Source organism: Camarhynchus parvulus, chromosome 14 (genome assembly GCF_901933205.1).
Source record: "Camarhynchus parvulus chromosome 14, STF_HiC, whole genome shotgun sequence".
Lineage (NCBI taxonomy): Eukaryota > Metazoa > Chordata > Aves > Passeriformes > Thraupidae > Camarhynchus > Camarhynchus parvulus.
The window spans coordinates 7,509,074-7,521,962 of NC_044584.1; the positions used below are offsets into that span (position 1 = coordinate 7,509,074).

Below are 12,889 nucleotides of genomic sequence, written 5' to 3' on the forward strand. Positions count from 1 at the left end.
ATCAAAAACAGAATTAGTGCTAGGTTAAAATTTTGAAAATCTTTGAGAAAAGTAATTATGTATTACCTTGTGTAACAATATAGAACTTTATAACATTATCTGCATTATCTGCATACCAACTCATACTGTAATTTCTATCTATAGTGATGGAGCATAACTTTTCCCTAGCTTAAGCCTTGTGTCCCAAAAATGCAGTATTTAGCTTGGTTTTCAAAAGGTGCAGGTGTTGTACCTGGGCTCTCTCTGTCACACACCCACCCCTCACAACACCTAAACTCACCTGGCAAATTCTACAAAATTAGAAAGCACCAAATAAGTTGCATAAAAATTAAATTTCCGTAAGGGTACAGAAATTTCTGTTTGCATGGAGAAAACCCAGTCAATCCTCCCACGTGAGAGAAAAGCAGACAAAACTTGGCTGTCTGGCACGTTGGTACTTGGCCAGCCATGCGCTGCCTATCAGCAGGAATGAGCTCTGATAAGCCACGCTGTGGTTTAGCTCCTGTTTGATGGAATGTCTGTGGGATGGGGAGGGAGGCAGCAGGGAGGTCCTGGGGGCAAACTGCACAATCATTAAAGGGCAGTTTGTTAAACTATCAGCTCCCTTTTGCAATTGCTAGAATTGAAACAGAAAGTTTTGTGTGGAATTTAAGACAGACCACATTCCTCTAGATCTGATGGAGACGGACAGTCCCAGCGAGCTTGGCTCTGCTCAAGGATGAGTTCACACATCATATGTAACATTTAGCTAAGGAATGTGTCTCCTATTTATCACAAGCACAGGTAAAAGTTACATCTCCAGCAAAAGGCACTTCTGGTAGTAAAATTTCCATGTTAGGACCCATGTTTAGAAGCGTTAAATCTCATTTTTAGCAAAGGAATCTCATCTGTTTACAAAACATACTCTTCTTTCATAATAAAGCCCCAAGTCCCTGTGTCTGTATCTACAAAGCTCTTTGAGGCATTGGGAAACTGAGGGGGTGGGGTTTGGTTTGGGGTTGTTTTTTGCAATTCCACTTGCAGAGGTGATTACATGGATGTTATTTACTTGTATTCACTGGAGTAGGAGGTGATTTCACTGTCGTTGTGCAACCACTTGAATTCCAAGGGCCAGCTGCCTTCGGCAAGGCACGTAAGGACCAGTCTGTTTCCTTCCAGGTGGATCTGGGGCAAGCCTGGTTCTGTCTTGAAGAATGGTGCAACATCCCCTGAAATACAAAGGAAAAAAATGGGTTTGGAGGCTATTTAGGAAAATATGGGAGAAACTACTGATATTTAGCTAATTTCTCCTCATCACGGTCATGGTAAAACAAGAAACAACACGATTCAGTTAAGGCTTGCACTGGTGCATTCGTAACTAAACTTAATCTTCAGGGGCAGAATTACCAAGATCTTGATAAACTTTGTCCTTGCTGACTCAGACAAGCTTTTGTCCATGTTTACTCTTTCTCCAGATGAGAATTCCAACATCGTCTGCTGTGGCAGGAAGTGAACAACCCTATTGGCTTTTTTTCCCTCCTTCTCCTTTCTGAGGATTAAATACACTCAGAGCTTTTTTTTTTTTTTAACCCACTTTTTTTAAACTTTCTTGAATAGAAACCAGAAGTGTAATCTTGGATAGAAATGATTATCACAGCAGGAAAAGTTTCAGGGTAAATGAAGATTCTTGATAGGGAAAAGAATTGAGAAAAAAACCACCTCACAAGTTTAATGTATTTTTCAATGTTCTTGCAAACCAAAATGTGTTAAATTATATTACCTGAAGCCACTAACAGATTTTTGAATTAGGGTACTTCAGTAATATGCAAGGGTCACTTGTAATCTCAAACTCTTGAGTATCACAAATAAAACACTCCAAGCAGCAAAATTCTTGATGGGTAAATTGCCAAAGCTCTGCTCAAATACAGATTGATTCTGAGTCCACACCTGCTGGAGATCCACCCCCATTGCCTCTGGAAGATGACGACTTTTTACACTTTATGTGTCAAATTTCTACTTGTAACTGTAAAGGAACTACAGAGTTAATTTTAGAAGCATACAACTACCTCCTATGACCAAAATTAGCACAGAATGGCCTGGGTTGGAAGGGATGTTACAACTCATCCAGTTCCAACCCTTCCCATGGGCAGGGCACCTTCCACTAGACCAGGTTGCTCCATCCAACCTGGCCTGGAACACTTTCAGGATTTTATGATTACACATAAAACACAGGAGTCATATTCAAAGTCAGAAATTTTATATAAAATATTATTAATACTGAATAAGTAGACAATACTGAGCTCCTCTTTAAAGTGTGCAGGGTGTGTGTGTGTACTTTATATATAAAATACAGAAAAAACCCCAAGATACACAAATGTTGTCCCAGTGCAAGTAATGATTCAGTTAAACTGCAAACCTTCCTTTAAACATTTATTTTACACAAAAATCTCAGGCATTTTTATGCTTGGAATTCTATATTTAAATAATTATATTTCACTTTTATACTTGGCATTTTATTTATACTCAGGTATTTTATATTTAAAGAGTTTAACCTATTTTTTACAGTTTGGAGTGCCCTCATGTGCTGTTCGAGGCTGGAATTTTTGAGCCCACAGGTCCCAGGATCACTGACAGCCCCAGGACAGCCCCAGGAGCTTGGACCAAGGGGCGCTGGTGGTGGTTTCCCAGTGACCCTGGTGCTCCCCTGGGGTTCACAGCCCAGCCTGGGGATTGTCAAAGTCTCCAAGCCTTTATCTCTCACTTTGCTCAGGGGATGTTTCTGAGTGCAGAGCACGTGGCAGCACGGGCTTGTTATCACTGAAGGGTCAGAGCTGGGCTCCAGCTGAGCGTGGCCAGGCAGCCCCAGGCCCACTGGTGCCAAATATCTCCTGCAATGGGCCATAAATCAACCACAGCTCCCCACTCATCTGATGATCTGGACTGACAAATTCTCTCCTGAGTTTTTAGAATTTAACTTCAGGAACACAGTCATTTATGCAGAAAGTAAAACCACATAATCTTAAAGCAATGCTTATAAACTATCACACAAAATCCAATCTAACAAACTGAATTAAAAACTGTATTTGGGGTAGGGCCCTTTTCTGATTTGTAGCATTTTAAATAACCTGTCTCTCAAAGAAACTGATTTATGATGAGTGCAGATCAGCAGTATCTTCTCTAAATTGGCTATATAGGAAGCTACAACAATACAACATATGAGAAAATTGGAACAGCTCCAAACTAGCAGATATTCCCAGACAAGCCAAGGAGAGTTTTTACACTTCTCCACACTATTACATGACTGAAAATATATTCTGCAAAGCTTCTCTTTAGTTGTTGTTTTAACGACTGCAATTATTGTGAAATCATCTTATCTCAATTCTCATTGTCTCCTAACTAGTAAAATCAGCCAATATTTCAAATGTTATAAAGAAAAATTTAAGTTGGACTTAGAGGATGTTCCTGTGAAATACAGTTATTTTACCCAGAGAGAAAAGCAAATTCTTACAAAGATATTTCTAAACAAGAGAGAAAATGTTAAATCCTGTCAAAGGTATTTTGGGGAGTCTCCCAAGGGAGCTGCAGACATTCTACCCTGGTAAGATTAAAGGTGTCAGGCTTCCTCTGGAGATGGAAAAGCAGCAGCTGGGAGCAGTGCTGGTGTTCAGGGGTAGATAACAGAGCCCAGCTGGTAAAGTGAAATGATTCATGCTGAGTGTCCTGAAAACAACACTTACCTGCTCATGTACAGAGGCTCCTGGAATGAGTTCCCTAAACTGTTCCTCCCAAAGAAAGTTCAGTCACTGAGGGAGAGCTCAGTGGAAGTGGTGTCTGCACCAAACTGAGTCATTTGTTGATCCTTGTTTTCAGTGATTTACAGACTCAGCAGCACAACCTCCTTCATTACTTACTCTGAATTATCCACTTCCTCCTAACTTATGTCTTTCCAAGAAAAAGATGATGCATTTGGAAGACAAAGTGCTGCCCACAAGTCTTCGTTCAGCCCTATATTTCCTACTCAAATACTCCAAACCCAGTGATGCTGCAGCCCACTCAGAGCTATCTCCCATTTAAAGCATCACAATCAAGCTGTTATTACATGAAAATGATTCTCAAAACTCAATCCAGTTCTGTTAGAAGCTAAAATTTAATAGACCTATGGGGATATTTTTATAAAGAGTATAGCATGCTTTATAAATTACCCTGGCTCTGTGGAAGATTTACTTAAACCCTTGAAGTAATTTTATCTTCTAATCCTTTATTCCTGACTTTCTCATCAATCACATACTATCAGTTTATCAAATTCAATTATGCAATCAGAGCTCACTAAATATTCACTGAAAGCAGAAATGGAAATAAAATACAGAGCAAGAATTCCTCGCAGAGTGGCAGCTTTGATGATGTTGGCATTCTGCAGCACAGGGCTGCTCACACCTCGGGCTCAGGAACCAAGGGCTGCACCCTGGGCTTTATTTACAGCTTTAAGCTGTAATGGAAAACAGAATTTAAACCTGGACCTCCAAGGAAAGGTTTGGTTGTTATAGAGCATCCCAGGGAAACAGGAAAATTGGCAAGGAAAAAATCAAAGCTGTCTCAGAAGGGTTGAGGGAAAGAAGTAACTGGCTGAGGGATAGAAAACACAAGGGGGCAGTTAATAGGTATGAGATCCTTGCACTCAGTAATTAACTACAGAAAGGGCTCACCAGGAGGGTAACCTTGGCTAACCAAGGGTTTAGAAGCATGGAAGGCATTTTTTGTTTTATACTCTCCAAGAATGGAGTAAAATACTAATGAAAAGACAATCTGAGTCCTAAAACCAAAAATAATAAAATACTGCAATTATTATTCTTGGCTAGAATATTTTTCTGCCTACCAAAAAAAAAAAAATTAAGTAAGTATTCATGCTATACACTGTTGCTTTTCTAAATGTGTTGATAGTTGCAGCCTCTCCGGCTCTTCAGCAATGCTGATTTAAAAATAAAGTAATAGTAATTAAAGAACTTTCTGAGTTGCAAGAAGGAGCAAAGGGATAAGGTGCCAATCTGTTGGTACATGTATATTTACAGCTTCAGTAAATTTTCATTAAGTTTGCTTACCAAACTCGCCAACATCCTGACTTGTGTCCTTAAAAGGATGTTGCAGATTTATTTTTATGTAAATCTCAAGAAGAAGTAGGATTGAATATGCCAAAATTATCTGGAAATTTGCTCCACAGCATTTCTGCCTTGCTTTTCTGCACCTCCAAACTCCTTGAGTTTCATTACATTGCTGGGTTGGCCCATCCAGTTTCTTTCTTTGGTACATGCAAAGCTTAGATGGGTTTTACCTCAAAATAAAGATTTAGGACTAAATTCAACAAAACCCAGACAGTTTTTCTTGGACTAATGCTGACATTTAAGTGCAAAATGGTGCTGGGTGCTGGGTCCTCTATCCAGGGCTTGTCCCCAGCTCTGGCAGATGAGACGCACAGCAGGAGAGCTGAAAGCTCCCTCGTGCTCTGTTCTCCCTGAAAATCACCTTTGGGCACAAATTTACAAACGGGACCTGCAAGAGGAAAAGGCAGCCTGGCTGGACAGCTTTGGAATGGCAACAAAAAAGGAGTAAATACTCATTAAATAGCCAAGGAACCCCAATCTCATAGGGACTGCATGAGTGAATGTGATTCCAGAAACAGGAGAGCATCATTTCAAGGACCTCAAACATTTCCTCTAACAAACAAATTAACAAGGCTCAGCTAATGATTCTGAACCCTTGTAGAGCTTACATTTGTAAAACACATAAAGCAAAGTCAGATTAAATAGATCTTTCAGTTACTACAAGGTCTTACAAGATCTTGAAAGCAGGTTGCACAGTCCTGTCCCTCAGGAATTAATAAATTTTAATTAAAGACAGAATTTGATCTTGAGAACCTCTACCCTGCAGAGAAAAGGAAAGTTACAATATTCCAGAGAAGTACTGCATCACCCTCATCAGTAAAACCCACTGCAACTACCCTCTTCAAATCTCGGCTTTTTTTCCTCCAGAAGAGTTGGATACCAACAGTTACAGGCAAAATCAGGTGCCCACTTCCTGAAAAAAAAAAAGATTCTGTGGTCCTGAACACTCAGAGGAAGGAAAAGGGGAAAAGGCAGGGAGCGCTGAGAGCAGGTTGAAAGATCCCCAATGCCACTGCTATTTGTCTTTGTTATGCATCTCTACTTTTAAGTCACTTTTAGGTGAGCTAATATTGAATATTAAAAGTAGATCAACCTGCACATAAATCAGCAATTCAGAGCAAATACAGCTCAATCACTTCACAAATACCAGGTGAGCAGCTGCCTTTCCATCGCTCCATGGGCCCTACAGGTTCAATATTGAAAAGAGAGTTTTGACTGAGATAATTTTTCAAACTCAAAAGAAAAACACAATGGGTTTATTAAGTAGCACACCTCTATTGATTTTAGCCTATTAATCTCCAGTCAAAACATGATGCACATTACAGTTTCTTCATATGCTTCTAAAGGTACGATCAGGTGACACAGGGAAATAAAAACCAGAATTATTGCTGAGGAATTCTCTGAGGAAAATGAGGTAGAGACTGAACCATCAGCCCAGGAGATCAGTTTTTGCTCTCAGTGTCTGGTCAGAAAGGAAATGTGAGCCACCTTCAGGTGGGTAAACAATGACTGCCATGGGAAGAGTATCCCAAAAAGTCCGTCTGGGGCATTGAATGTGTAATACAAAAATAAAGGAAAAATGGCAACTGGAGTCAGGAAACCCAAACTAGAGACAGGAAGAATCTTCTCAGTAATCCACAGAAATTGTTAAAACTCTGGACAGCAAAATCCATTCCAGACCAGACTGAAGTTCAGCTGTGAGCACTAACAGTCAAGCACGAGCTGCTCTGCTCTGACAGCAAATAACTGCAACCTCCTGGGAAAATGGCTTTTCTTCTTATTCCCAAGCTGGATATAGAAAAGGTTTTTCTCTATTTGCTTTTCAAAAGGATCTTTCAGTCTTGCTATCTCAGTTTTCTAATCTTAGAGTTTCTGATATACATGCATACATGTGCTAGCTCTGGATGCAAGTTGTATTCTCTTGTGGAAATGAACTTCAATAGATTATATGGCATATGAATTTGGAATTGTAACACAGTAAATCCTGGGAAATGTACCAGAAAGTCAGATTGAGCTCAGATATATTTGAATCAATCTTCTTTTGAATTCAAATCTTCTAAAATGCATTGGTGAGATGCTGGCGAAGTTAGTATATGATCTATTCATAAACTGTCAACAATGTCAAACATACATTAGAGCATTCAGTCACTTTAACTGTATTGATTTGCAGGAAGTCTATTTTACCCAAAATATTGGATCTTTGAGATTCAAATTTTTGTGGTTGAAAGTGTGACATAAATCACCAAGACCAACAATTAAATTTAAATTGCATTTTACTACCTCATTCTAAACCTCAATTGCAAAGGACTGATGCATCATAGTGAATATTTCATTAAAATATCAGGTTATTTTTCAAATATACTGCAGCAGCTAAGAATTTTCACACAATGGTATAAAGCATTCTCTCAAAATGGATTTCCTGAACTTTCATCAAAGACAATATCTGATTTTATATTGGAAGAGTACTGAAGCAACTGTATTTAAATCAGTCTTTCTTCCCCAATTTCACACATCAAGTAAATGAGCCCAAGCTGCCCATTTTTGTCGTCCTAGAGATTAAAAAGATAACCTTCTTTTTGGGTACCTCTATTATAATCCCTGAATGCAAATACAGATATCAGCTGAGGTTGATGGATGGTGCTTTTAGAGGTTTAATTGGGGATGGAATTAAATTGTTTTAGGACTCAGCACATTCTGTGAGGAAGCCCACATATTTTTAGAATAAGTGACATTTATTTCTTTTAAATGCACACTCACAGGGAGACAAGATTTCAATGGATAACTTCTTTTTTTGCCTTGAACAGCTCACATAACTAATTGGCAAGTTAGCTATTGGGTAATTGCCAATCATATATTTGATTTGGATGGAGGAAATATTGAACTAAAGATTGCAAACCTGTTGCAGCCCATCCCAAGAGGAAAACTAAACATTCTGTAATGTATAGTTATGATTAGCTTTCAACAATCCAATAGAATAGGAGTCCCAAGCGGCAAGAATGAGTGTTTCACACTGATAGTTAGGTAGATTTAATTAAAAATTCTTTTTTTTTTTTAATTGAAGCATCACTTCTCTATTTCTGAATTACCTAAATGGCACTGCAGATTCCAGTTGGCTTCTCTGCTCCTCATTTCTTGATGCAAACAGACCGAATGTTTTTCCCAAATCTTGGCTAACACATAGTATTGCTTAAAAGAACAAACATCCTCATTCACTCCCTAGAAAATTCTATAATTCTAAGATAAACACCATGAAGTGACTAGCTACAGTAAAACCTGTTTGGATATCGCCAGTCTTTCTTCCCTGTTTTAAGGCACAAACATTTCCTGTTATCTCTCCTAGCCTTCTTCCATTTTTCTCTATGAACAGCTTTAGATGAACTACAAAAATCCATTTACATCCTGAGACAACAGAAAAAAGCCAGAGCAGGATTTTTATGATAAAAAAAGAAAATCTTACTATCACAGATGCTTAAAAGTCCTTAAACATAACCTGTTCCTTGTATTCATAAAATCTACTCCCTAACAGTCTGCCATCTATTTAAAGACCATCTTTTCATTCACTACACAATCACTTCTTGAAGAATTCCCTTTTGAGAAAAGATTTCTCAAGTTTTATTAGAAACACTCAAAACAGAACCACATCAGACTTTTTATAGGGCCTGGATTCTAATAGAAAAAAAAAAGAAAAAAAGACAGTGGTTGGTAGCATACCTCCATTAAAATTCAACATAAACCTCTCTCAGTTATCCCCAAATACACCAAGAAAGACTTTCCCACATGCAATTGTATTATTCTTTTCTTAAAATTGATTTCTTTAGCAGACCAGCCAAGGAGAAAAAAAAATAATGAGCTGATATCGTTTTAACTGAGCCTCAAGCAGCTCCTGATGTATTAACCTAAAATCCCACTAAGGCTTCCTTTTCCCATTTAATTTCTACACCTCATGTTTTAGTCTCACTTTCTGATCACCTGTAATAATTCAGTTCAGTCGGGGCAAAAAAAATTATATTGGCTTATTGTTTATCAGAAGGCAGTGAGTATTCATAGCTCTGTGAATTCATGGAACACCACAGAATCCCAGGATGGTTTGGGTTGGAAAGGACCTTGAAGCCCATTCAGTGCCACCCCCTGCAATGGCAGGGACACCTTGCACTGTCCCAGGTTGCTCCAAGCCTCATCCAGCCTGGCTTTGGACACTTCCAGGGATGGGGCAGTCACAGCTTCTCTGGGCACCCTGTGCCAGGGCATCCCCACCCTTACAGGGAAGAATTTCTTCCCAATATCCCATCTCAAGCCACCCTCTTTCAGTTTAAAGCCATTACCTGCTGCAAGATTAGAAATCAAAAAGCTACATGCGATGTTCTAAAATTATGTTTACTGTAGTTCATCCACAAAAAAGTTCCAGAATTATTTTTTTTTTTAAATATTCATGAGGATGTTTTTCAGAAAGTTACAAATGCACGGAAAGAAAAAGGCACATTCATACAAAGCGGGCAAATGAAAGAGAACCCATTAACTATGAAAACCAAAACAAAATCTCCAAAGAAACCTCCAGCCTCTGAATTTGGTATCAAAGCACAACCTCTGTGCTTTTCATATTCTCTTCATACAGTGATGTTTACAGAGCCTCACTCAGAGACTCGAGGAAATAAGTTGTTAGTGTTTAAATCTCGGCCCACAGCAGGTGGAAGGCAGAGCTGCCTCGCTGAAAGGGAATCCAAATATAGCAGGATTTCCTTCATTATTTTAACCACAAAGAAAGTTATTGTTGCTGCTACATAATCTACAATCTCCAACTACTGTAGGGCAGCCTGATCACACTGACATCTAACCAGCAATTTATAAATATATCCTCTAAATATTCCAATTGACATTGGCACGAAGAGAGATGAAACCCTACAGAACACGTAACAGGAGAGAAAAGATGAAAACATAAATGTGCTTTCCTCAAGTTCATGCCTGCTATAAGAGGCATTCTCAACGTGCAGACAATAAATAAAATCAAAAAGATAAACAGCTGAGGAGTGTCTGGAAGTACCAGAACAGAAACACAAGAGCAGCAGGAGGAAACAAAGGAACAGCAAAGGCACTGCCAGACCTGAAAGCCATTTCAGGCACCTATTTATGTTCTCAAGGAGAATTTATTTCTAAATAGCAAAGCAGCTATGAATATCCAGAGAAGATATAAACACATCTCTTTTGATAAAGGGGGCTGGAGGGGAAATGATTCATGCTCAAGCCTTTGTTAAAAGCAATGCCTACTGCTCGCTGCTATTGTTATTTTGTTTAAATGTAACTTGTAGTTTTCTTTTTTTTCCCCTTAAACTTGGAAAATGTAAATAGGTTTAGAAACTGGGTAATGCCTGCCTTAAAAAACTCAACTCAAAGGATCTGAGTGGTGTCACTGAATTGAAGGGTGGTGAGCACCGGAGCCCACATTACGCTGAGCAGAGACAGGACTGTTCATGTCCTTGTGTGACGCTGGATTAGGACAGAAATGCCAACAAAGCACAGCACAAAGTTCACAGGACTCAACTGAAATATTCCCACATCTTAAGAAAACCCTGGGACAGGCACTTGGTGAGAGACAGAAGCACAGAATGACCCTTGCAGAGCTCTCAGGGTATTTGTGCAGACACTCCCAAGGGGATGGATCAAAGGCTCTTTGGAAACCTCACACAAACTGGGCACCTCCATTTTCCCAAATATCACCACTTATTCCCGTGTCTTTTACACCAAATCCTTTCATAACTACCCAAGTGGAATTCTTTCACCACTTCAAGGAAAATACACAGATCTAGAGACTATAGAATTATTTTGGCGATACCGACGAAACATGTAATTTCTTCTTGTCAAAATGGGAAGAAACATATCACTGTTCTAGCAAACATAACTGAGCTTGACATATCTGAAGGCAAAGAAAAGGAGTTAGTTGATTAATCTGGATATTTTATTTAATTTTCTTTAGGTTATAAATAAGCAGCAAGTTAATACTGTTTTCAACTTTTGACAGTTCTAATGTTAATTACATGTACTGGATTTTATAAATCAATAGTTCTTACATAAAGTGTTATTTAACTTGTCAAGTGCAGCAATAGATCAATGCATTTACTGTTCTTGCTAACATTGATGGATGACATACATCAAAAGCATATGTAAAGGAAAAATAAAAGACTTATTTGTAAGCCAGACAGGGTTAAGCCCCAGTTAGGCAGATGGGGAATTTAAACAGTGTTTTGAAAATAACATCTTAACTTCATTAAAATACTAAAAGTTTTCTTCTTGTTTGGGTTTTTGGAAGTTTGGGGTTTTTGGAGTTTGGGGTTTGATTTGAGCTGATTTGTGGGGTTTTTTTTTCCTTTAATGCTAAGGCCTGCAGCTCTCAGCAGCAGACTGCTCAGTGTACAGAACTGTTATATTAAAAACCTGGGTATCCTATAGGATACAGGAACAATGAATTGCACCTTCCAAACTTCAAATATATTTTATTTAAGAACCACATTCCCATGTTCAGCACACAGTACTTCCATCTAAACATACAAATAAGGCGATAAAAACCCCTAAACAATAGTTGATAACTACTGCACTATTTGCAAACATGCTACAGTTAAAGTCTTTAAAATTTTAAAATATTTAAAAGATGTACATGAAAAATTTTGATCATAAATCCATTTTAAAGACTGCATTCACTGCATTATGAGCTGTAATAAAAGAAAAACTCAGTCAAAAATCATCCTAAGAGCCAGTACTACTGCACCTATACATCTTGAAGAGAGATACAGGTCACAAAGTAACTAATTCTCATTATTCATTTGTCCCATTTGTAAAGAAGACATAAAGTATAATAAACTATGAAATCCCAAAGAACTGAAAGCTATTTATTACTCTGTATGTAACTACAGTAAATCAATAAAATATTGGTTAAAACCCATCATCAGAATTGTGTATATCTACAGAATGTATAATCATGTACTGAAATAGAAGGAGAAATTGTTTTCTTTCTATTATAGATAGATTTCTCAGAACACAGGTAATAATTGCTCAATATGTTACCTCCAGTGCACAGAATGACAAAAAAGTCCTTTTGCATTAAAAATTGTCATGAGGATGAGCTTTTCCCAGTTGTAAAAGGTAATTGAATGTAAACTTGATGTGTTATCCTTTGGTAGTAATTCATGTAATCTTTATATTTTAGAGTAATTTATCTGAATAGAAAATAAAAAGAGACCTCTTTTATACCACCACAAGATTCAGTGAAGTACAAAGAGGCTCTACTCCATCAGCTCTGCTATTTTGGATATTATTTATGAGAAGTAACAAGCAATGACTACAATCTGTGAGTTGTCTTAGCATGTTTGAGAAATAATTAACAAAAAGGAAAAACTGAAAAAACAATGGTGAGTCTAAGTCAGAGAGACGTTTGTAAAGTTGCCTTCAAACCTTGGAAAAAGATGAAATTCTATTTAACAAAAAATTTTAAAGCAAAAAAAACTATAAAAGAAACCACTTAGTCTCCATGCTAACATATGTCCTGCGGGACCTTGTTAGCACCTTCAATGAGGCTGAGACTTAATGCAAAAAAAAGTCATGAGGTTGTCTTCAGAGTTGGAGTACTTTGTTTAAAATAATCCAGCAAAAGACTTCTCTTCACAAAAACTCTTCTGAACTGTTAAAGGAGAATGGGTATGAAAGAGAGAGGGGATCAGCTGCCTCACATCCAGCCTGGGGTTGTACATCCACAGGATTTCCTGGGA

The 12,889-nt window shown here is 38.1% G+C and overlaps 1 protein-coding gene across 1 annotated transcript in view; it reads right to left on the bottom strand.

Annotated features, from left to right (window-relative positions):
• Positions 1-12,889, bottom strand: part of SDK1 (sidekick cell adhesion molecule 1) — a 389,058-nt gene that overhangs the window by 281,476 nt on the left and 94,693 nt on the right. The window contains exon 2 of the mRNA XM_030958488.1: positions 1,049-1,208. Within this exon, the coding sequence (XP_030814348.1) occupies positions 1,049-1,208 (160 nt within the window). The remainder of the gene's footprint in view (positions 1-1,048; positions 1,209-12,889) is intronic.